At 38.1% G+C, this 26,226-nt stretch overlaps 1 protein-coding gene and 1 pseudogene across 1 annotated transcript in view; one reads left to right on the forward strand and one right to left on the reverse strand.

Moving 5' to 3' along the window:
- DCHS2 (dachsous cadherin-related 2) overlaps window positions 1-26,226 on the reverse strand; it is a 242,228-nt gene that overhangs the window by 97,565 nt on the left and 118,437 nt on the right. The window contains exons 2-3 of the mRNA XM_058550238.1: window positions 22,534-22,725; window positions 7,872-8,103 (exon numbers count right to left, since the gene is read on the reverse strand). Of these exons, the coding sequence (XP_058406221.1) occupies window positions 7,872-8,103; window positions 22,534-22,725 (424 nt within the window). The remainder of the gene's footprint in view (window positions 1-7,871; window positions 8,104-22,533; window positions 22,726-26,226) is intronic.
- On the forward strand, window positions 16,539-17,693 carry LOC131411596 (kelch domain-containing protein 4-like; annotated as a pseudogene).

A 26,226-nucleotide genomic window follows, 5' to 3' on the forward strand; every position in this document is an offset into this window, starting at 1 on the left:
CGTAGAGAACTAAAAACTAACAACTAGGATACACAACCGTGCACTGAAGCTTAAAAAAAAATATTGTGTCATTCCCTTCTTTAAAAATCAATGCTCATTTACAAACTTTTCCAGATCTGATTTGGCTTTCTCCATAGTGTGCCTAGAGGGAGAAGCGAGGCTGGACATAAAGCTTCAAGTATTCAGTTCTTGTGACAATTGTGGTTTCTCACTATAAGCTGATAATTGGCATTCAGTTTGATACATCAAGAGAATGAGCTTGTTTAATGTAACTCTGATGATAAAATAGTTTAAATATGGATTACTGTCCTGTGAAGCTTCTTAGATGCCAGACAGCTGGGCTTCCTCTGGCAAAATAACTCTGTACTACTTTATTTTGACATTGGGAATGTAATTATTGAGTCTGTTGCTTTGTTTTATATGTATTTTTTTTCTGAATTCCCATAAATGTTTCCATAAATTTCTGTACTCTGGCCTGGTTTGAGTATCTATTTCTTTTCCAGTTCTAAACTTCAAAAATTATCGTACTTTCATAATATGTTTTTTAATTTATTTTTTATTGAGATATAATTAACTTATACCATTGTATTAGTTTTAGGTGTACAATGTCGTGACTTGATATACGTGTATATTGTGAAATGATTACCACAATAAGTTTAGTTAACATCCATCACCACACATAGTTGCAATTTTTTTTCTTGTTATGAGAACTCTTACAATCTACTCTTTTAGCAACTTAAAATATACAATACAGTATTGTTAACTATAGTCATCATGCTGAACATTAAACCTCCAGGACTTATCTATTTTGTAACTGGAAGTTTGTACTTTGTGACCATCTTCACCCATTTCGCCCACTCCCACCAACCCCTGAGTCTGACAACCACTAATCTGTTCTCTGTGTACATATATGTATTATTATTGTCAACTCAACTAGATTATAACCTTTCTTGTGGCAACTACTCCATCTCATTCTTTCCTTATTTATTCAGTAACCATTTATTGTGTGCCTACTACGTACCAAGAACTGTGCTAGTAACTAGGAAGGCGATAGGGTGCAGAATAGAAAGTGTCTGTGGGGGACAGACATTAATCGAACAATCACAAAATATGTAGTTATAATATAAAAAGAAGCTGTGATAGAATATAAATCTGGGCACCTAATTTAATGTGGTTGGGGAGGGAGCTGTCAGAAAACATCTCCATGAAAAGGTGATCTGTAATCGGAGCTCTGAAGGATGAGTTAGGCCATTTGCTGGGTAAGATGCAAGTATGGGAAGGGGAGAGGAGAGGGAGCAATCAAATGTTCTAGGCAGAAGGAAAAATACGTGCAGTGCCTACAGAGGGAAGCATGGCAGGATCAAGGAAAGGAGGAGTAAGAAGGAGGAGGAGGAAGGATGAGGAGGATAGAGGAAGAAGAAAGAGGAGGAAGAGAGCAGGAGGACGAGGAGAGGGAAGAAGGAAGAGGAAGAGGAGAGGCAAGAGAAGTAGTAGTTGGCATAAGGAAGGAGCACAGAGTAAAGAGAAGAGTTGTTGGAGCTGAGGGCACGGAAGAAAGCAGGGCAGATCACGAAGGGCCTGGTAGACCATAACAAGGATCTGGCCTTCAGCCAAAGAGTGGTGGAAAGGCATTGATAGATTTTAGGCAGAGGAGTGAAATGACCAAATCTGCCTTTTTATAGTTGAACAAGAGTCCATTTTATGCCTATATATATGAATTTTACTCGGCCTCTTCCGAGCCAATGACTACTTTAGTTGGCCTTCAAAGCCAATTCTGTGTAGTGAAGCAATTTCTACTAGAGACCAGGAGGAAGCTAACAGGTTTCTTTGAAGCAACACTCACCACTTGGGGGGGTAGTATTAGGATTCAGTTTGTCCTTCTATATGCCGAATGTTTCAAGACATTGACTCTTTTTTTTAACATTTGAATATAAAAAGGAGCTAGAAAAGTCATTTACTTGAATCCAACATTCTTAAATAAACAGAACTGTCCATTAAAAGCTGAGGGGCCAGAAAATGTAGCTCTATAATATATGCTACATATAAATATGCATATTTATATATATAATAAATAATAAAACAGTAAATAAAATGAATAGCTCTCTTTGCCTATATATTTGTCAGCTAAAAATGTGATACTATATTTTAATTCTTTAAAGTACAGTGATTACTTGGCTGTCATTTTTCCATGACACTTGCAAATTACCAGTAACCACCAGTTCAGGAGATTAACTTTAACTTTAAAAAATAGACACAGATTCATTTACAGAGCACTGGTTATTTTACGTTTTAATTACTGAATGCTTAGATTTATATATACCAATTATAATGTGCAATGATGTCTATGCTCTTTATCTTGTCACTTTTTATTTAAAAGAGGAAACTGTTGGGATAAAATTATTTTAAATTGATAGACTAACAAAAGACCTTAAAGACAAAGGTCCTCTCTTTTCTTTTTTGTGAGGAAGATCAGTCCTGAGCTAACATCTGTTGCCAATCCTCCTCTTTTTGCTGAGGAAGATTGGCCCTGGGCTAACATCCGTGCCCATCTTCCTCCACTTTATATGGGACGCCGCCACAGCATGGCTTGACAAGCGGTGCAGTGGTGTGCTCCCGGGATCTGAACTTGCGAACCTGGGCCGCCAAAGTAGAGCATGCGCACTTAACCGCTGTGCCACTGGGCCGGCCCCGACAAAGGTCCTCTCTGAATTAAAATCTATTATACATATAAAATCATGTTCTTCTACTAATTAAGCCATACTGACTTTCTGAATCAGACCTCCTGGAAAACGTGGAATACTCTCAACCACAATGTTAATTCATACAGCGGTATGGTGCTAATTCAATAATCTGTAGGTCATTATTAAAACTGTAGGCTACGGGATAGTTAACAAAAACAAGCACAAACATGGAGTTTGTAAGTGTGGTTTTCTCAAAAACAGAGACAGACCGAAAACTAGGGGCTATCAATGACAATTTCTTATTGGTTCTTGATATTTATGATATGTCTCCTATATTCAGTTTGTGAGAATACAGAAACTTATTCACCAAATAGAAGATTATGTATTTATTTTGCACACAAATCTGGGTAAGCAAGATGTAGTGGTTGAAAGGAATAGAATGGATTCAAAATTCTATCTCATATTGACAACTAAAACAATTCTTAAGAAAAATGAACATATTTTGGAAGATTCCACTGAATTCTATTTATTCAATTGAAAAGAATAAATAAATCAACAGACAATTTGGTATTTCAAATAGGCTTATATAGGAAGCCACAGTGAGACATCATTTTTCTATCTTATTTAATTGAATCAATGGAAACTATATTTATCTTAGCTTTGTCTTTATAGTTTAAAAAAAAAATCATAATAAGGGAAAGAGCTTTGAAATGGAAGTCCAAAAAGTAAATCTGAGTGTCAGGTTTATTACTATGTCCATGAGCAAGTCCCTAAGACTCTTAGGGTCTTCAGTCTCTTAATTTGCAGATGGGCATAAAAATATCTGCCTTGCTTATCTCATGAGTTGATATAAGGCTCAAATAGGCAATATATGGAAAAGATGGTGAAAAGTATTATTATCTGAGACAGAGCAGTATAGGAACAGATCACAGGTCTAGGACAGGGTTCAAGTTGAAGTTCAACTGCCAACTATGCATCCACTAAATGAGTGTGCTGAATTGTAACATCCCTTCTATCTCCAGGAGTCTGTGATGTTATACTGGAAAAACTCACAAGAAAACTCTCTAATGCGCCTTTGTTTCCTATGAAAGTGACAGACACTGATTAGGTGTTTGTGATTTTTGGCACGAGTAGGCTCACATCCCTTATGAAATGAGGTGTGGTATTAATTTATTGACGACATATCAGAATGTTCTAAATGTAGAAAAGTGGCAATCACGGAGAATTATGAGAATCATTACGTGGTATGAAATCTGAGCATGAAACTAACAGTAGGAAAGAATCTGCCCTTGAAATAAAGAAAAAGAGAGTCTGTGCTGCATTACTTATGGTCCATGTTAAAATCTACACACCCCATACAAACAAAAGATTACAGCTAAACACAGAGGCATAGCTGCCCTTGTCTGTTAATTTGCTCACTTATCCTTTTAATTACTTGTTCTTCTTGGGGCTTAACTTGGGTTTTGTGTACACCACAACTAAACATAGAACAGACAGCAGGCGAGGCAACATAAGGTTTTCTTGTAAGATTTACAAAAGTAGGAATTTTTGTCTGTTTTTTTCACTAATGTATCCCAAATACCTATAACAGTGCCTGGTACATAATAGGCATTTAATAAATATGTATCAAAAGGATGAACTTGTTTCCATTTTCTTCCTTCAATAAGTGTTACATTCTTTTTAGAATTTTTATTGACTTTTCTTTATATCATGAACTTGCTTCTATAAAAAGAGGTAAACCACAAGAATTTAACCAAAGGTAGCTCTAGCAAAACAGGTAGTTGGGCAACAATACATGACCAACTCAAATGCTTGAAGCCTGTCACCTTAAAATAATCTGAATTAGAAGCAATGCTTGTTTCAGTGTAAAATTACTAAATAAGTAGGACAGATACAAAAGCTAAAGAATTGCTCTTTTCATGCTACTAAAGAGAATACTTCAAACAGTGTAGGGGAAAAATTTACATATAATTCATAAAATGAGATTTAAAATATATGAAAAAAGAGCTATTAATAAATACGCCTCTTGTGTTTTCTCCTTTTAAAACTCAAAATAGTGTGGTCTGCCTCTTGCCCACATCAAACGAACCCAAGTAACTGAGAATAAGGGAAATGAAGGCTCAATTCAATCTCTCCTGGTGCCTAAACACATTTTACAAAAATGTTCTTTGAACCAAGAACACACTTAGAAAACCAGAAACAGAACAGGAAGATAAACCCACAAGAGAAAACAACCATGACATCACCACACCCCCTTCCAGTTTTCTCCAAAACATTTTTCTTACCAGATGAACACAGTAAGTCAAAGAACTCTATTTTTAACGCATGAGTCTTGGTTACGGCGCAAGAGATCAATGGAAAATCTCTTGTCTTTGGGAAAACATGAGCCTCTAACACAAAGTATGTAAGCTTATAAAATAGCATGCCTGATATAGGAAGCACCAAAATGAAAGGATGAAAGAAGCAGTGAACAAATTAATGAGTGTCTCTAGGAGAGAATTTTAGAGAAATTCAGGAAGAAGTGACAATGTATAAATTTGCTCATCAATTCCCAATATTCTCCTCATACTATATAACTATATATAACTGTAAAACCATACAACCATACATCTATATAATTATATAACTATATATATACAACTATGTACAACCATATATATACTAAATATATATATTTATATTTATATATATATATATATCTAGAAAAGTGTCAGCCAGCACAGATAAGCTGGAGAGAAGGTAAGAGAGTTGAGGAGAGTTTTGAGGAAAAGTGGGGGTAGGCCATAGCGTCACCTACCATGCTGTGATGGGGAAAGAGGATTTTAAATGAAGTTTTGCTCTATTATCAATGTCACTCCCTTGCAATTTTTTAAGAGGATGTAATAAGGATTTAAATCACTTCAATTATTTCTATACGTCATTTATTCATTTATTCCACAAATATATATTGATAAAGGCAATTTCTTGAGACTGTGTTAACACTGGCAGCCTCTGTAGAGACAGGCCTTATGGTGGAAGCAAGAAAGCCCAGCTTTATATAACAAAAACACAGATCTAGAAAAGGCCAACCATACTCCAATACAGCTCCTTGTTCTAGTCTTTGAGAACATCAACAGTTGAATTAGCTTTTATGGCATGGCCTGGAAGCCTCCTATTATGTACAATATAGAAAATGTGTTTGGAGCTGCAGTCAACCAACAGATGAACTTGAACTCAACTGTTCAAATTGGAGACTCCTGTTCACTAGGCGACTTTTCCCACTAGTCATGGGACTAGTGGGACAGCTAGTCATGATGCTGTTTAATTCTCTTCTAAAGGTTAAAGTAAAGCATTACCAGGCCTCATGAATTTCATGAGTTGTGATTAAGTGCAACTAAATTCTAAGCACTGTTAGACTGAGAAATATCTCCAACCTAAATGCACCGGCATCAACATTGCCAACAATAATAACCCAAGGCTACTTCCATGATGAATCTGGTCTTTGCTTTAAAAAAAATATCATGATATTTTCCTAGATAATGACCCACATAAAGGGTTTTCCATGATTAACAATGGCATTTGTCTTCTACCTCGTGCCAGGAACAAAAGCCTGTGGCTGACTGAAGCCAGCCCAGCAACAGAGATCTCTTCTAAAAACAGAATACAGTACAGCTCATTCTTCAAGATCTTCTAGGGGAAACTAGATGATGAGTGTGTTGATGTCTTTTAAAAACAATCCGCTAAATGCTTTTAGATCCTGTGCCCTGATTACTGTCTGACCTATATATTTTTGGCAATGCTAGTGCCCTGGAGGGCCTGATGATTTGACAAGCACTTAAGGTCCTCAGTTTAGACGAATTTTGAAAAAGCCAAGATAAGCAGACTAATTTCCTAAAAAAAGTATTTTCTTCTGATCTTTTAAATGTTAAAGGGGCTATGTCAGTGGATTATCTCGAGTAAGGAAAGTTCCGCCTTATAAAGACTGCCATTGTAAACAACTAATCTCCCAGCCAGTCACACACTCCAGATGAAGTACACTTTCCAGGCAAGTAGCAGTGACTCTCTCCCTCTCGGGACTGGGTGAGAAGACAAACTAAGTGGGTAGATTAGATTTCCTGTGTAAATTACTGTTTGTTGCTAATCAATGTGGTTGTTGCAAAGGGTGTTGCAAAGATCCAATAAGACAATGTACAGAAAATGCCTAGTGTAGCACCTGACATTATCATCATTATCACAGTAAAAGCACATTCTACCCACGCTCAGATCAGGTGCTTTAAGAAGAAATGTAATCTCGAAGAGATATCTGCAGTCCCATGTTGATTGCAGCACGATTCACAATAGCCAAGTTGTGGAAACAACCTAAATGTCTATCAATGAATGAATGGATAAAGAAAATGTGGTATATACAAATGATGGAATACTCTTCAGCCTTAAAAAAGAAGGAAATTCTGCCATATGCAACAACATGGATGAACTTATAGGACATTATGTTAAGTGACATAAACCAGTAACAGAAGGACAAATACTGCATTATTCCACTTATATGAGGTATCTAAAATAGTAAAACTCATAAAATCAAAGAGTGGAGTGGTGGTTTCCAGGAGCTGATGGGGAGGGAGAAATGGGGTGTCACTAATCAATGGACATAAAGTTTCAATTAAACAAGATGAATAAGATCTGGACCTCTGCTGTACAACATTTTACCTATAGTCAACAATAAAGTACCGAACACTTAAAAATTTGTTAAGAGGGCAGATTGCAAGTGTTCCTACTACAATAACATAAAATTGAATTTTAAAGAATTTTTTAAAAGGAAAAGAAATGTAAAAGAAAAAAATATTTTTTCTTTTTTGCAGCCTCATTTTTAGACCAGAATATCTCTAATGTCTCAAAAGTATTATAATGTAATATTATATATTTGAAATTTTATATTTTCTTTGTAATCAAATATTTCGCACATTATTTTTTTTGCAAGAAACCAATAGGAAGGGGAGGGTCATCTCTTAAATATTGATTATTTCTAAAAGACTCAGTTTGCTCACTGGACTTCTTTGGCAGATTACCATACTCGAGAATTAAAAGGAGCTTTTTATCATTTTCAAACAAGGAAACTAAGACCCAAAGAGAATAAGGGAATGCCAGACCTAGTACAAGAAAGGGATCTACTTTGGATGTCTGTACAATTCTCTTTGCTGTTCCAAGATCACATACCTGTGGTGGAGTCGATGGTAAAAAGGGATGACACGTCTCCAGGAATGAGCTCATAAGCCACTGTTCCATATATGCCAGAATCCCTGTCAGTGGCAAGAACACTGATGATCTCCGTGCCGGGCTGGGTCTGGCCACTAATGCTCGTCACGTAGGTTGACGGGTTAAACACAGGTGCATTATCATTCATGTCCTCCAGCTCCACACGAACAAAAGCTTGGGCGCTTAGCCCACCCTGTTGAATGAATGAGAAGCGATTACAAATGGATCTCTTCTGAACACTGGGATGCAGAATAATCAACAAAGACCCTAGGATAGACTTTTGAAACACCAAAAATATATATATATATATATTCATTTTACTTTTAACCTTGAGATATGAGCTCATGGATAACAGCACGGTATCTATACTTCAGTGCTGATTCCTAAACATGAACAAGATTACCACTTAAAGCTCCTATGAGGCAATAACTTCAGAGTAGAGGCCAAAGACATTCAAGGAAAGTTGTCCTGCTGTCCAAAGAGAAAAAAAAATCACCTTTACCCCCAGGATAATTTTTGACTGGGGGGTAAGGGAGTATTGGTGGGGGAGACAATTTTAGAAAAGGTCGTTGGTGAAAGCCTCACTAAGAAGGTGTCATTTGAGTAAAGACTGACCTATTGAGGGAGCTAAACTTCAGTTATCTGGAGGAAAAGCATAACAGACAGAGGAAAGAGCAAGTGCAAAGGCCCTGAGGCAGGAGTGCAGTGTGCATCCCAGGCCTGTTCAGGGAATGGCAAGGAAGTCAGGGAGGCAATGTCAGAGAGGCTCTGCGGGTCTCTGAAAGGACCATGGCTCTGACCTATTGGAGGGTTTTGAGCAGAGGAGTGGCCTGATTTGCCTTAGATTTTAACTGTCACTCTGGCCGCAGAGTTCAGAACAGCCTGCAAAGTGGCAAAGGTGGGAGATAGGAGGCTATTAGCATCATCAAGTCTGGAGTAGATGGTGGCAGTAGAGGTATTATCCTAAATACTTGGGGCCATATTTTAGAATTCTGAATTTTTCAAGTTTTAGAGAAGTAATATAGTGCATAAAGTAGTGAGAAGTGGATCCCATACTGTGTTGCCTTCATCTAAAAACAAGGAGAAGGGGAGAGGATACAACAGAAGAAAATAATCTTCTGTAATTTTTACTTTTCTAAAGTTAAACATGTGTTCCTACTTTAAATCACCATTTTCCACGTCTATCTGGTACATTTTGGTACTTTCCTCTTTGACAAAAATCCTTGTTAAGTCACAGCAGCCTGGGTTTTCTTATTCACTTATCCTCCCTCCTTCTCTCTTTTTTTTGTTTCTTTTTCCTACTGTGGCGGGGAGGCACTGAGCAAAGAGAAAAAAGAAAGACTGAAGAAGAAGGTTTGGCCCGAGACAAAGGCAGGACAGCTGCTGGCAGATAGGGAGGCAGTACACGTTGAGGGTGAGGGAGGTCGAGAAAGAGTATTGTTTGGGATCACGTTTACGACGAATCCAGAAATGGCTCTCACGCTCTGAGGTCCCTGTACCCCAGACATTGAGGACTAAAAAAGAAATACATCTTTAGAAATAAATAGTGTGATTTTCCACGTTCTAAGCTGAATAAAGTACCAGGGCCATGCAAGCTACCAGTTAGAACAGGAGAAACGAGGGCTAATTACGATTGCAATAAAAACAATGGAAGTTCCACCCAGTCTGTTTGCTTAAAGTGCAGATTGGTGCTGTATCTTCAGCAAATCTAAATAACCCGTAGGTCCCCAGGTGGGGTGGAGTAAGAGGGGACTGCAGACTGATTACAAACAGATAGAAAATACTGCATACCATCTGACACAGACCCTGCGGCTTGTCCGAACTGTCTTCCTTCTCCATTTTGCTTTCCATTGACATTTCCCTTCCCCTTTCTTATATATTTTTTCCTTGAGTTCAAGAAGTCACTTAGGTTTTAGGAGGGGCTGAGAAAGCAGGTAAGACAAGTAATGAGAAAGTGGGAAAGATGTGAGAAATGATCCATCCATTATCGCTCCTTAATCATCCATCCTTATCACTCCACCGTAAGATCTCTAAGAACAAAGATGTTAATTCCTAGGCTGTCCATGAAGATCCTAAATCAGGCCATGCTACCCAAAACAACCAAAATATTAGATGGACAAAGTGAAAAACTTACTGTCACAGAACAATGAATCTTTCTGCAGGAAAAGTATTATACATCTCAGTCTTTTTTATGAATTCAGTTTTCATCTGCTGAATTTATCAAAGAGGGGGTACTTTCCTTTAATAAAAGCGATTTGTGAATGTGTGTTAAGTGTGCTTTATGTATATTTCTCCTTCAATTGTTATAATCTCCTTTTTTTAGATTTTTTATGGTTTTCCTCATTTTTACAGGTAAGAAAATCAAAGCACAGAGAAGATAAGTGACTAGTCCAAGGTAAAGGAGACTGTAAACCACAGATCTGCAACTGGACCGGAGATTGATGTGTCCCCAAAGCCCCTGCTGACTTCTTTTAAATTCAAAATTTTAAAAATACTTTTTAAATTATTGCTATGGTATAAAATGCTACCTTTCATGAAAGACTTGTTTAAAGACTACGCTGGGGGCAATGCCAACCACAGACTCAGTCTTCGAAGGGAGAAAGAAGACAGGGTCTCTGTTTACAAGGGACTTACAATTATGAAACAGACACTACACAACTGGGTTTGTGACACAGTGGAACAATCTGGAGCTTAAAGATCTGGGCCTAATGTCTGGCCCTGCCTGCATCTGGGACCATAGCATTGAGAAAGTCAGATAGTCCCTGAGTCCAAGCTACCTCTTCTGTAAAGCAGGGCTACCTACTCGCCCTGCAGGCCTGTTGTTGGAAGGAGGACATGATATGTATGAAAGCATTTGTAATGGTTAATCACCATCAATTATAAGAATTTACAGGCTCCTTATCCTAAATACTTGATGCCAGATAGATTTGTCTGGGAATTTTTCAAGTTTTAGAAACATAATATAGTACATATACCTAGTCAGGTCTGGGTGGCACCCGGTAATCAAGCATTTAATATTCTGCAGCAAAATGTATGAATAGACACGTTTAGAGGGATAAAGAAACATGAATGGCCCCGGGTCAGTTCAAGTCAGGTTTCTCGCCAAATGAGTTTTTAAAACTTTCCATCTTGAGAGCCTTGGGGTTTCAGAACTACAGAGAAAGGATTGTGGATGGTCTTCATTACTCAGATGCAGACACATGCTGTGAACACTGCACAGACGGAATCTCAATGCTGAAGGGATCCTTGAGATGGGGGTCCTCAAAAACAAATTGGATTTTAGATCTCCAGCTGGTGTGCAGTTCCAAGAGACTGGAGGAGCCCTTTTAAATTGGGAGATACGATTCAAGATTCAAGGCCCTGAAGTTTGGCTGCTGTCTGAGCAGTAAGGAAGACCTGGTATGGTCCCTTCCAACAAGGTTTAAGGGCAGTCTTTGTTCTTAGCGATTCCAAATCAGAAGAGACTTGTAGCCAGATATCTGAGGCAAGTAGAGGAATTCAGGATTCAGTCCAATTTATAGGCAGATAACAAAACCTCAAAGGTAACGAACAGGATTGGAATCTGATTACTTAAGCTCTAGCCAATCAAAACATTTCCTTGCTTTGCTTCTGTGTCTTCCTTATAAAAATCTTTCCCCTAGCTTCTGTTGGTGGAGGAATCCTAACCACTTCCAGTTTGGCGCTGCTGGATTCAAATCTATTTTTGCTCGAATAAACTCTTAAAAATTAAAAAAAAAAAAATTTGACAAACAGATATTTCAGGTAAAATAACATCCTAGAAAATGTAATGGCATTAGAAAAAATTCTCTGCCACGTTGTAGGCACGGTAAGCTAACTAACGTGGCTAAAGGGGTGTGTCCATGGAGAGGGTGGGCAGGATCGGGAGAAGAGCCTTGATAGATTTGTAGAACTTGATTGAAATGCTAAGGAGGATAGACTATTCTGCACACCAGTGGACCCCATCAGTAAAAACTGTGGTGTGAATACTCTCACTACATATACATTTATTTATTAATAAATTATATAAATATTTACTGTGTTAATGTATTATTTATATTTAAAACACACAAAAATAAAGTTTAAAAGTTTAAAATTCAGAGTTCTGTTTTCTTTCTAAATCGCCACATGGAACACTATTGCTATCATTCATGAAGAGATATGATCAAATCTAGGTGTTAGAAAGAGATATGTGAGGTAGTAATTTAGAGATGTGCCTTCAAAATAAATAAATAAAGAGGAACCTTAGTCAAAAAGTTGGGAGAAGGCTGAATTAACCAAGGCAAACGGATCCTTTGCCTCAGGACTTCTCCCAGAGCCTTTCCTATGCGCATTTCTAGAGAGGTGAGTTCTGAGGTATTCCCTACTCTTATTTGACCACAGAATCCTGTGGAAGGAGTATCTTAGGAGAAAATTATTCCATAGAACACAATGTGGGGAATGCTAATCTGAACTCATTTTCTCCATTCCCTCAGAGTGTTCACCTCCCAACCCTCTGTAACCAAACTTCTGTCCAGCTCATCAGGACTCTCCTGATAATGCAATCTTTGAGATACTCTGAGCCAGAACCACCAGCTAAGGTGCTTCCAGATTCCTAGCCCTTGAAAGTGTGTGAGATAATAAATGTTTGTTATTTTAAGATGTTAAATTTGGGAACAATTTGTGACACAGCAATACGTAACTAATACACTCCATAAATTCCATGCATGAATATTTCTTAACTTTGCCTTATCCTTTCTCTTTCCACCAAGAAGTCATGGTTTTGATATAATTTTCATCATTTACTTTTTAGAATTATGGTAAGAGACTCTTAACCAATCCACCTGAAACCCAGTCCTTTCAAGACATGCTGTGAAAGTTGGGAGTAGTTTGAAAAAACACCAAGCTTGAAAGCATACAATACTGGAGGCAGGAAGGTCGTCTAAGGCAATCCTAGATATGGAAAAATTTCTGCTCTTATTTCTACTTTGGCCATTGTCTACTATCCATTCTCTCTGTTCTCACCTTCTGGGGCTCCTGAATAGTAGAATATTAATAACTATCCTTCACTTCTCGTAGCTCTTGTGGGCTGTGGTTTCCTTTGTCAATGCATTCTAGTCTATAGTTTATGATTCAATGAGCAAAGGTGAAGCAAAATGAGGGTCCAGGAAAAAAAAACAGTAAGCTGTGGTGTCACCAAAGCCAAAAGAACAAGCGTTCAAAGAATAATTTCAAGTTCATTGAGAAGTTGAATAAAATGAAAATAAATAAATAATCCCAGGATGTAGCACAACAGAAATCATGTTCATAAAAGCAGTTTTATTAGAGAGGTAGGATGAGAAGAATGGATCAAAGAAAGATTGAAAAGTGAGGAAATAAGAGACGACTATTTTAAGTAGGTTTGTTGCAAAAGAGGAATAAAATGGTTTTCTAAAAAAGCACATGAAATAAAAAAGGTTTTGGTTTTTTTTTAAGATAGCAACTATTATTATGCCTTGTATGCTTAAGGGAGATACTCAATAGAATTTGTGAAATCAGTGTTGCAGGAAAAAGAGCAAATACTAATAGAAGTGATATCGTTAAGAAGCCGGAATGGATGGGACCTTGAACGGTAGAGATATTTGCTTTTGATGCAAACAGGGACATCTCTAATATGATAATAGGCAAGAAGGCAAAGAATGTGAGCTGACAGTAGGAAGGAAGGTAAAGACTTTGCTCTCAAGCAGGCATGTTATTTTTCTCTAAGCACATTCAGCTGCTTAGGCAAGTGCAGAAAAGACAGAATTGGGTTTAGATAGGGCTGGGGTTTTACCTGGAGAGTTCTATGGAGTGAGGGAACTAAAAGGAATTTACAACTGAATGAATTTAATGATGGATCAATAAACTAGAAATCTTAACATGGGAGAAGAATTATCGGCTGGAATGGAGGTACTACAGTAAGTGAGACAGAAAAATAAGAATGCTTATCAGAATATAGCATGCTTGAAATTGAGATTTCAGAGGGTGTGTAATTACTGGTGATGATCCCTGGAAATGAGAAAGTTAAGGAACTGAGAAGCTCAGGGGGTTGGGTGGTTCACTAAACAGATATTGTAGTCTTCAAGAGGGGAACAGTGGTGGAGAGGAAGACTGAGTAATGTGTAAAAGTCCTATGTGAGAAGAAACTTTAGAACATGACGGCAACAAGAAAGAGTGTCCATGGTATAGTCTGACAATATCAGACTTCAAAAGCAAACTGGTTTTTGATGGAGAAAGGAGAGGAAATGATTTGGATGCTGTGATGGGCGACGAGGAAGGCACCCACATCAATACATCCCTCCAGGTTTGTGATTAGTGGAATGTGGGCTTCTCTGTGAGAGGATCAGAGAGGAATTGGTGTCCTCAAGGGCAGCCTGTTATAATCAGGGCAAGAAGATAAAGGAGCAGTCAGAGACCAGGTTGAGATTATAAATAGAGATTTTGCTAATTGATGGACCATAAATTCTGGAGGGCATGGTAGAAGAGTTTGGGAGGGCAGAGAGGGTGGATTAAGAAGTTGATTCAAATTAAAGGATGAATAGAGCAGGATGGAATGAGAGTACAAATAATAATGAATGGCTGGGAGGCTTAAACTTCTACAGATAAGAATGAGGTACAGTGGTATTTAAGACATTTAGAGATTAATCCTGGTAGCATAATAAAGAATGGTAGGCAATCAGTTTGAGATGGTTCAGACAATTTAGTTAGAAAACATGGGCAATTCAGCAATGGCTTATTCTTGAAACTGGGGTGAGGGGTAGTGATCAATAAAATATAAGATAGGAATAAGCACTTGGATATTGGAAAGTGAGATAACACAATCCATGAAAATTAAAGTAAGTATGCCCTAAGTTTCAGTTATGCAGGATGAGTAAGTTCTAGAGATCTAATGTACAACATGGTGATTATAGTTAATATTACTATATTGCATACTTGAAATTTGCTGAGAGTAGATCTTAAGTGTTCTCACCACTCACTATGTGAGATGATGGATATGTTAGTTAGTTTGATTGTGGTAATCATTTCACAATGTATATGTAATATCAAAACATTATGTTGTACATTGCAGATGTATATAATTTTTATTTATCAATTACAGCTCAATAAAGCTGTGAAAAAAATGAGTATGCCCTTTTACTTGGAAAGTTTGCTTCTAGAGATCTATCTGCATTACACACAAAATATGTAGCACAACTTCAATAGCCAACTTTTATCATGAATACATATAATGGTGAAGAGCTAAGTCAATTTACTTTCTATATTGCTAGTCTGACACAATGCTCCCCTAAGCCTGGATTGGTGAGATAGAGTTGAAACAGCTTTATCTCAGACACATATTTTAGCTGCAGAATTCAAGATGTCACAAAAAATAGAGATAGAATGTTAATAAATATATACCAAACAGAGTCACTTGGTGAAAATGGGAAAAAGAACAAGGAATTAGATATAAGAATGGTATAATTAAATTATAGAGCTTTACTGTGGTGAGGGGTAGTGCTCCCCAGTACTCCGATTAATTGTTTCCATTATGTAATTTTATAGCATCCTCATGGCTTCTATGTACGAGATAAATAGCAGCAGCAGTAGCAGCAAAAATAGATTATTTCAGAAGTAATATCAGTAGAATAGGAGAAGTGATTGAGTTAAAAAAATATTGACAGTCATCACAAGGATAAATAGAGCAGCGGCAAAGAAGCCCAGAAGATCTAGATATTTTGCAAGAAAAATTATTCTACTGACAGATAAAATCTCTTAGTGATACCAGCAAATGGGTTCTGGGCAATTTTCTTCCAAAGAACTTTCAGGACATATATTAGAAAGAGAAAGGATCAGAGGGAAAACCATATATTATCGAGGTAATTATGTAAAGTTAAAGGTCTTCTGTCCAGGTGCACTTCACTGTAAATTAATTCATTATGGCCTAGAATCCAACATCTTGAACCTAAAATATCTGTCTGAGTTCATTTATTCTTCAGATCCAAGCTAGGTTGTTTTTAGGGGACAGCCTACCAAGTCATTATCAACATTGTTATCTTCATCTTTACCAACCCTTTTGATTAGAGATGTATGCTGTTGGTGGATATTGCACAGAATAATTGTGATAGAAGCAGACTTTACCCTGTAGAAATGTACAGTTCATCACAGAAGAAATTTATGAAGATTATGCAGGCAACAGAATAAACATTGCACACTGGATAACACACACACACACACACATATACACTTATGTTTCCTGCTATCATACATTCCGAGGCAAACATAAGGAACATTGGAGGCAGTTTTAGTTCCAAGCAAGGTAAAGGTTAGGAAGTTGTTAAAAGCCTATGATGTAGGAGGAGGGTGGAGACACTTCTAAAACTTGTCTTTAAAAATGCATTGCCAAGCCAAGCTCCTTTCCTGGGTCCCCTCATGCTGCTTTGGACCAGCATGATGGGCAAGAAGGAGAAGACGCTACCAAGATGAGCGTAGAAGGTGTCCAAGAGCTGCGGAAAGAGGAAACCTTGAAGCCCATTTCTAGACACTAGTTGCTAAAAAGACTCAGATTGTAGAAACACCTTGTTCCTCATCTTCACCAACGTTGAATGTGTCATTCTCTGCTCATCCTGAGAAGGATGAATTGATTGTATTCACTACATGGATCTTTGGGTCCTGCATTTGGCAACCAAGACCTAGGAGCAAGTCACCAAGCAGTCCTTGAGGTCAAAGTGGGTATCGGATGGTAGTCTGGAAGGCACAGCTAATTCTTTTTGGTGGTTTCCATGACAGTACAATACCTCTATTACAGTGATATGTACACCTCTAAACCTGGACACATTCACATGGAGCAAGCTGTCCCCATGAGGGCCTGGGCCCACACCCAGACTGGGCTGCCAAATGTCTGTCACTCCCCAGGGGAACAGAATCATCTATGGAGGCTACTGGAACCACCAGTCAAGCAAGGTGGACAAACCCACTCTGCATTCAGATATGTTCCAACTAAAGTCTGAGGGGAAGGAAGAAAAGGGAAATGGATGTGGACTCAGATTACCCCTTGGGGAACATAGCTCACTCCAAGATGTGGCATTTCAGTAGCTGTGGCCCTGAATCATTGACAGTCCTCTTTAGTGGTGTCTGTGGTAAGAAAGAGGAAGAGAGTCTGGAGAGTGACTTTTTTAACGACCTGTATTTCTATGACACCACAAAGAACCACTGGTTTGCAGGGCAGCCGAAGGGACCTAGGTCAGGGAAGAGAAAATGTAGATGAGGCAAAAAAAGTGGAGTCTGAATGTGATAATCAGGAATGTGGGGAAGCCAGCACACAGGAGTCCCTGGAGGTGGTCAAAGTGGGGGTCACAGAGGATGGGAGTATGATCACCTCTGAACAAGTGCTCTCTGCCCCAGGCAGCAGGAAGGAGGAAGATGGTTCTGATGAAGCCAGTGGCCCTCTGACAGAGCCAAGTCCTCGCTCCAAAGCCATGCTGGCCATGAAGCACGGGCTGCTCTATGTTTATGGGGGGCATGTTTGAAGCAGGTGACTGCCAGTTCACCCTCAGTGACTTGTACTGCCTTGATCTCCAGAAGATGGAAGAATGGAAGACTTTAGTGGAGATGGATCTAAAAACTCAAGGGCGTCTAGAGGAGATAAACTTGGAAAAGGACACAGATGAGGTAGAGGACACAGAAGGAGGAGATGAAGATGAGGGGGATGACAACACCTGAGAGGAAAGTGGGGAGGAAGAGGAAGAGCACTCGTTGGTGGTGCCTGACGACGAGTATGTGGACTACCTGGCCAGGACTGAGCAGTATTGAGTGAAGCTCGCACAGGATCACACGGGACCTGATGCAAAGGAAAAGAAAGTGCTGAAAGCAGACCATGCCTTGACAAAAACTTTCTTCGATGATTTAAGATGTTACATTGGGACAAAAGTTAAACTGAGTAGTGAATTCCCTCAGTATCACTGGGAGTTATTTCCAATAAATTGGAGTGAAGCAAGGTAGCTGCAAAGATTTTCTTTTGTACAGCCTTAGGTGTAGCAGGAGTTCTGGTGAGCCCTTTGCCTTCCTCTTTGAGGGGACTGCACCAGGGCAGGGGGACTGTACTAGCCGTGTCTTCTGTTTTCTGTATTCTGACGCTTTGACATCTGGGGCTTGCTGATCTTGGAGGGACTGCCCAGGGTCAGGTGAGCGTGCTTCTCAAATGCAAACCAATCAATCTAGAGCCCAAACCCCAACCGCCTCCTTTAGTGGCTTTCACACTCTAGGCCACTATCCACCTGCGCTAATCAGCCCAGGCCAGGTACCAGGTAATTAGAGACAACCTCTATCTCCCAGAGCTCACTGAAATTATTCAAACTAGCCAATCTTTGCTCATTCTGCCTCTCCTATTCCTTCCCTTGGAAACCATAATAAAGGCCTTTGTCCACAGTTTTCCCTCTCTCCCTCTGCCTCCTGACTGACCCCAGTGTTCTCATTGTGCACACACCATCTCCCTCCCACCCCACCCCTATGGTGTGGCACACCCCTCCTCTTGGGATCTGTGAGCATAAGAAACTGTTTTTTCAATGGCAGTCATCTCCTTACCCACAGCTAAATAATAATAAGACCTATATTAAGCCAGGCAGAGTGCAGAATAGCTCCCGTCTGTGCCAGGGCTGGGTTTAGGATGAGATCACACAAACACCAAGGTGAGACCTTGAATGTGAAGTACCCATAGGAAGGATGTTTCTGTTCTAACAAAATTGGAATATGTTGTGCTTTGTTGGGGGGTTTTCCTTCTAAAAAACAAGAAATTTTTAGAGAAGACTGTTACGATTCACATATATGATTGTGTTAGTCTGTTCAAGCTGCTATAACAAAATATGATAGACTGGGTGGCTTATAAACAACAGAAATTTATTTCTCACAGTTCTGGAGGCTGGAAGTCTAAGATCAGGGCGTCAGCACAGCTGGGTTCTGGTGGAGGCCTGAAGACTGCCAACTTCTTGCTGTGTCCTCAGCTGGTGGAAGAGGCTAAGGAGCTCTGTGGGGCATCTTTCATAAGAACACTAGTTCCATTTACGAGGGCTCCACCCTCATGGCCCAATCGTCTTCCAAAGGCCCTCCTCCTAATACCATCACCTTGGGCATGAGGTCTTCAACATACAAATTTGGGGGGGACACAAACATTCAAACCACAGCAATCATCAACCTGGAGATTATCTCTTTCATTTCTAAAAATTAGCAAAAGCTGCCTGCAATCTATTTGTGAACACTTTCTTAGTTATCTTTAAAATAAAATACTTTTTAGCTGGGTAAAAAAAAAAATGCACCACTTTTGTTCAGTCTGAAAAGCTTTACGGAGTGATGGTGTGGTTGAAGATGCACTGGAATATTGCAATAGAGACTGGTGAGCTGAGAGGAAAAGAAAACATTCTCCACAGAGTAAGTCTGTAGTGAAGATTCAGCATGGAAACAGAAAGAAGCAAGGAGGTTTAAATTAAATATCTGGGTTGATTTCTTTTATTCCACTGCCAATGCTCCTAATAAATGCACTACTTTTGGGGGATAAAAAATTTCCGGCATTAAATGATCTTATTTCTATTAAGATAATTTCTACATACACTTTTACAAGATCAACTGAAACCAACTAATTAGAAACAGATGTTCAACTACTGCAGAATTAGATTTAACTGGTTATTCAATTTTAGGATGGCCTTTTATGATTGTTTCAAAATCTATTGAGAATATATTTCTGAAGCCTTGGGTTAATATTTGCGTGTGCATATATTGAGCTTTAAATAATCACATAGACTTGAATTAATCTCAACTCCTCTGTTTACTGCTATTTTTGTTTCCTACATCTTTTCTTACATAGAAGCAAAGATTTCTGAAACCACATAGTCAGGGGTTGACAAAATCTAACCAAATAGATCATGGTAATCTTAATAAATATAAATGACTTCATTTTTATGTTAGTTTCTAGATGTTTACTTGCAATAAATATATTTAGACTCATTTTTTTCCCAACAACTCATGTCTTAAGTAGGTAGGTCCTCCCATTACTCCAAAAGAGAAAGATTAGACCAGTGAGGTGTTAGCAGTACCCACACAAAAGACTAGTAAACAGATAAAAAAGAAAAACAAGGAAAGTCTCCAAAATGGACTCAGTGAAAAAAATCAAAGTACAGAACAGGGTGTATAGTAGGTTATCTTTGCTGTAACACAATGGAAATTGGACAAGTTGTTTCTAAAATATGCTTGGCAATGTAAATGGTCAAGAATAGCCCAGGCAATCTTGAAAATGAAAGACAAAGCTAAAAGAATATACTATATCATGACCTCTTATAAAGCTGAAATAATTAAGAGAGTATGGTGCTAGTATGAAGGTAAACAAATAGGTCAAAAATAGAGTGTCCAGAAATGGACACACACACATATACAGTCACATGAGTCACGACAAAGGTGACGCTCCAGTGCAGTAAGGAAAGAATGATCATTTCAAATTGCGCTGAGTCGACTGAATACCCATATTAGAAAAAAATCAACCTTCCTCCCACTAGATTGAAAAAATAAGTGTAAAAGGTAAAACAATAGTTTTTGGAAGAAAACATAAGAGAATACCTTTATGTCCCTAAGGTAAGCAAATACTTCTTAAAAGGACAGAAAAAGTACTAGCTGTAAAATGAAACAAATTGATAATCTGAGCTTTATTAGAATTAAGATCTTCTGTTCCTCAAAAGACGCCATTATGGGAGTGAAAATGCAAGCCACAGAATGGGAGGAGATATATGCAATAAATATATCCAACAAAGGATTTGCATGCCAAAATATAAAGAATTCATACAAATTAAGAAGAAAAAAAGCCAACAATACAATAGAAAATGGGTAAAGAATTGAATAGACACTTCACAAAAGAAGTTTTACAAATAGCCCATAAACATATGAAAAGTGCTCAATTCATTAGTCATCAAGGAAATGCAAAGTAAAACCCCAATGTTATATACCACTACACAATTAATTGCTGTAATTAAAAAGACATTAAATGCCAAATGTTGAGGAGGACGTGAAACAAATGAAATTCTCATACTCTATTGGTGGCAGTATAACTGGTACAACCATTTTGAAAAGTTGTTTGGCTTTCTTACGATCTAGAAATTCCACTCCTAAATATATACTTAATAGAAATCCTTATATTTGTTCACTAAATGACATGCATAAGAATGTTAATAGAATCACTATTTGTAAGATCCTAAAATGGATACCATCAATTATAGAATAAATTAAAAAATATTGTAAATTCTCATAAAAGAATAACATAAACCAACGAGAACGAACTATTGCTACACACACAGCATGAATGATTCTCACAAATAATTTTCAGCAAAAGAAACTAAATGAAAACACATACTGTATGAATCCATTCACTGAAACTTTAAAAACAGGCAAATAACTTTTGGTGTTAGAAGCCAATAATGATATCCTTAAACCGTGGGAGGGTGGGGGGGATAGTTACAAAATGAGGCCAAGAGAGGGGCTTCTGGGATGCTTGTAGTATTTCTTCATCTGCCTCTATGCATCTGTTCATTTTAAAAAAATCCATTGAGCTGTACACTTCTGATGTGTGCACTTTTCTGTATGCATTTCACATGTCAATTTAAAAATTTTACAAAAAAAAGATATAGGTACCAAATTGAAGGTGCCTCCACTGAACTAAGATGAGTCAAAATGACCATCAGAAAGGATAAGGTCAGCAACATATAAAACACATCAAATATGAAAAATTCAGGAATTTATAATCAAACTAGGAAAAAAATTATCACTAACCTTTGTAGATGGTTAAGGCACAAACTCATTATTCTAAAAACTGATAAAGAGAAATAATCAAGCATTATCCCCTGCTTTTCCTATATGAATTAGATTTCAGGATAATCAAATAGTTGATGAGAGAACATTCTTCTTAGTTGAAGAATTACAGATAATTAATGCAAAAGGAAGAACAGAATTCAGAAATCACCATATTGCAACCCCTAATGGAATAATGGTGTGTGTCTTCTGATGTAATAAGAAGCACTTAGCACCAGCTAAATAAAGCCCAAACGAATCAGGTCTCTGGCTCTAAATGCTAGTTTATAGAAAATATGATAAAATAAAACATTAAATGAATGCCAAGGATGTAATCAGCCACATTTGAAATGTGGAAAATTTACAGAAGAAATGACTTGATTTCTTCAAAAAGTAAATATCATAGGAAAAAAGGTAAGGAGGTACAAGAGCTGACTCTTACAGATTGAAACTAAAGGGATAGAGCAATCGAATCAATATTTGGATTTATTTGGATCTTGATTCAAACAAGCCAACTATTAAAAGACATTTTTTAGATAATCCAGAAAATTTTAAGTAGAATGGATATTAGATATTACTAAAGAATTGTTGTTAATATATTACAGTCATGTTTTTAAAAAATCATTATCTGTTAGAGATATTATTGAACTATTTACAGACGAAATGATATAATCTCTGGTATTGGCTTCAAAAGACTCCAGTAAGGGAAAGAGGTAGTGATGTATAAAACAAGATTGGCCAATTGTTGATAATCTTCAGTACTCCCTGATGTGTACACAGTAGTTTGCTTTTTTAAAGTACGTTTGAAATTTCATACATAAAGACTTACCCCATCCTTAGCTTTCACCAAGAGATCATAGGTGGCTGGATCCCTTTCCCTGTCAATGTCTTGAGAAACACAGATTCGCCCATCATGTGGGTCGATCTGGAATGCTTGAGGCGCTTCATAGCTTTGGAATCCATCATAAAGAGAATACTCGACAAAGCCATAGAGTCCTGCATCTGCATCGGAGGCTTTTACCTACAAGACAAGAGGTTGACCAGTGAGGATATAGAGATGTTATCATTACTTTTCAGTTGGTCACGAATTACTATCATGACCTGCACAACCAAGTAACCTCTAGAACAAGTCACAAATTGTAGGCTTTGGTTTTTCTCTCTCCTCTCTTACCTTCTGTGGCACTCACCCTCACTTTCCTCCTCCCTTTGTGACCTCTCCTTTTCAGTCTCCTTTGCCCATTCCTGTACTTTCACGTGATCTCTGAAAGTTGAAGTTCCTTGAGACTCAGCCCTCCATCCTTTTGTGTTCTTATTCCTTTCACTATACCTAAGCAATCACATTCAATCTCAAGGGTGTAAAAACATCTATTTGCTAACAGCTTGACACCATATCTATGGATTCTCTCTCCTACCGAAGCGCTTCAAGTGATGGGCTCACCACCCTGCCCCTGATTTCTCTACAGAGAAATGGTAAGTGGCATGATTACTAGTAATCCAGTTCAACTGACAGAATTCGCCCTGGAGTACAAGATTTGAGTTTTTCAAGCCAGATTTCCTTCCAGGAATAATGCCCCCATCAGCACCCTGCACAATTGTGCAGACTGAATACTGCAGAAAGGCATCTCGCCCAGCGGGTACATGGGGATGAAATTCAGCCCACACTCTGCTTGCCAAACCAGGCACACTGACATAGAGCTGTAACTGCCCAGAGGAAACGGCTCCTTTCTCTTTGACCATAAATACCATTTATGTTAGCAGTAGGCCTGTGACTGGTAGAAAAGCTGAAGCAACTGGAATTATGAAAGCACTTAACTTATTTACACCAACTGTGAGAGTATACAGTGAGAAACACAACAGGCTATACAGAACTCTAAAAATTTTTGAGTTCATAGGTTCAGTATAGTTCTTTTGACTTGTAACCCAATTAACAGTAACAGCAAACATCTACATAGCATTTACAATAAAAGAAGCACTTTAAGGGAAGATCAACAACAACAAAAAGAAACAGACAAAAAGGGCAAAAGAACTATATGCTACATGCTACAGAACAGGTACTATTCTAATTGCTTAACATATATTACATACTTATGACCTACAGGGAACTAATACTCTGTTTTATAGATCAGAAAAGTCAGGCTCAGAGAGCTGATGTAACTTGCTGAAGATCACATAGCTAATAAGTGTCATAACCGGGATTCAAACCCAGGCAGCAGGACAGCAGAGGACATGCTCTTAATGACCACGCTATTCTGCCTGCCAAGTCTTACCCCCTGTCATTTCATCCTTTATTTACTGAAAAAATACCCACCAAATCTCCTGACCTTCCTCCAGTGCAGAACTGGCTGGATCATGTGTAACGCCCTTCCAAGTAACTGTTTACATCATATACATGTGACTTTCTCACCAGAATATCACTAATCTGAAGGCAACTGGCAGTAATGCCTGTGCTCTTGAGTCTTAGCTGAACCTCCTACTCCATGTGGTCAAATTCCAACTGTGTCCCAAAGAGTAAAAAAATAAAGTGATGACAACTGGAAATAAAAGGGAATTAAGCAGATCAATTCAGAAAGTCCAACATCCAACTAACAGACGTCCCAGAAAAAGAGAATAGAGAACAGAGAAAATGAAAGAAAAGAGCTGTTTCTTTGGTTCATAGCACACATATTGGTGAGGTCCTCAAAGTCATTATGATAAAGGAAGAGAGAGTGGAAGAGGCACTCTGTGGTTTTTAACTTCTTCAGCCCAGAAGTTAAGTTTGGCTCACATTTCACTGGACAGAACTAGTTACATGGCCCCAACCTAACTCTAAGGGAGCCTGGGGAATATAGGGGCTCACAAAGACGTTTGATGAATACAAATAGCCTCTGCCACAAGTGCCACTTAGTCTTTACATGAAGACAAGCATGTAAGATTATGTAGGTCTCCAAGAAGCCTCTACTATGTAGTGAAATTGAAGCAAGTAGAAAGTTATACTCAGAGAAGGCTCCCCATTGTGATCCTATCACAGATTTCGTTTTGGCAGTGCAACATATTTCTGTAAAGCTTTGTGGAAGGAGGCAAAATAGAAGACAATCAATCACCTACATTATTACATTCCTACTGCACTCATTTAACTCTAGATTGAAAACAAATGATCCACTTTTCATCAGTACAATACACATGCAGGAGCTACAGCTTAATTATTATGCTTTCCAAATCAAGCCCCATCCCAATAAGATGTTCAACAACCAAAGTTCTCAACAAGCCTGCCCCTTCATCCCATTCTATCTTGGGAATATTACTGGAACCTGGGGTTTGGGGGCTATTTGTGTAGTCTAGCCCAGTGGTTCTCAATCAAGAGCAAGTTTGCCCCAAGGGGACATTTGGCAATGTCTGGAGACATTTTTGATTGTCACAACTGGGAAGAAGGGTGCTAGTGGCATCTAGTGGGTTGAAGCCAGAGATGGTGCTAAACATCCTACAGTGCACAGGAAAGACCCCACAACGAAGAATTATCTAGCCCAAAATGTCGATAGTGCTTAGGTTGAGCACCCCTGCACCAGACGAGACTCAACAATTGGCAATATTATTTCCCTCTTTAATAGTCTTTAATTTTTTTCAGTGGATGACACAGTCATTTAAATTTTTTTCACTCTCATCTATCTCATATTCTCTGGCAAAATTATTCATCCCCTGCAACCAGCTAACATATTTGTGAGTTATTCTTCTCATCAGATGGGCTGAAACAGGAAATCCACAAACTTCCCCACTACAAAGAACTAAATTCCAAGTACATTTGGTCTATTCCATTCTGGCAGCTGTTAATGATTTAGAAGCCTCAAGTTCCCAAAGACACCAAATATATCTTCTAAAACCATATGCTATTCTCAATAACTTTGGCTTGATTGGAAGATAAATACAATGAACTTTAAATTCTAAAGCTCATTCTCAGTCTTTAATTGCACATATTAACAAGTAATTTTGCTTACATAAAACAAATTTCCTTATTTCTACTTTCAAGACTTTTTTCTCATCCAGATTTTTGGCAAAGCAAAATATGAGGAGTCAAAAGTGGGAGAAGAGTACTGATCTCAATTTATGTTAGCAATTCAGAATCATAAAATAAGAAGGTATTCCTCCCTGTTTTTACTCAACTCCCTAAAATATTGACCTAGTATTCTGGAACAACACATTCTACCTACTAATATTTGGTCTTGAATGCCTATAATTAATTTGCCATCTTTATGAGGTCTATATTTTCCAATATCCATTGATTTACATATAAAATTTAGGCAATTTAAAATTAAATGAAAATGTCTTTACCAAATCTGCAAGAGGAAATCCCGGTTAGCAAATAAGCTCAGTGGGCCCTTTCTTCAGAAATAGTTGCTTGAATCAAAGAATCAGAGAAGCATCTGGTCAGAGTCTATTATCACAATCTTATGGTGATAAATTAGAGATCTAGAGGAGATCCTGGGAGGGGTTTATCCCTCAGTCTACTCAAAGAGCCACATTACAGTACTCTCAATGCCTGTGTTCCTCA

Source organism: Diceros bicornis, chromosome 11 (assembly GCF_020826845.1).
Source record: "Diceros bicornis minor isolate mBicDic1 chromosome 11, mDicBic1.mat.cur, whole genome shotgun sequence".
Taxonomy (NCBI): Eukaryota; Metazoa; Chordata; class Mammalia; order Perissodactyla; family Rhinocerotidae; genus Diceros; species Diceros bicornis.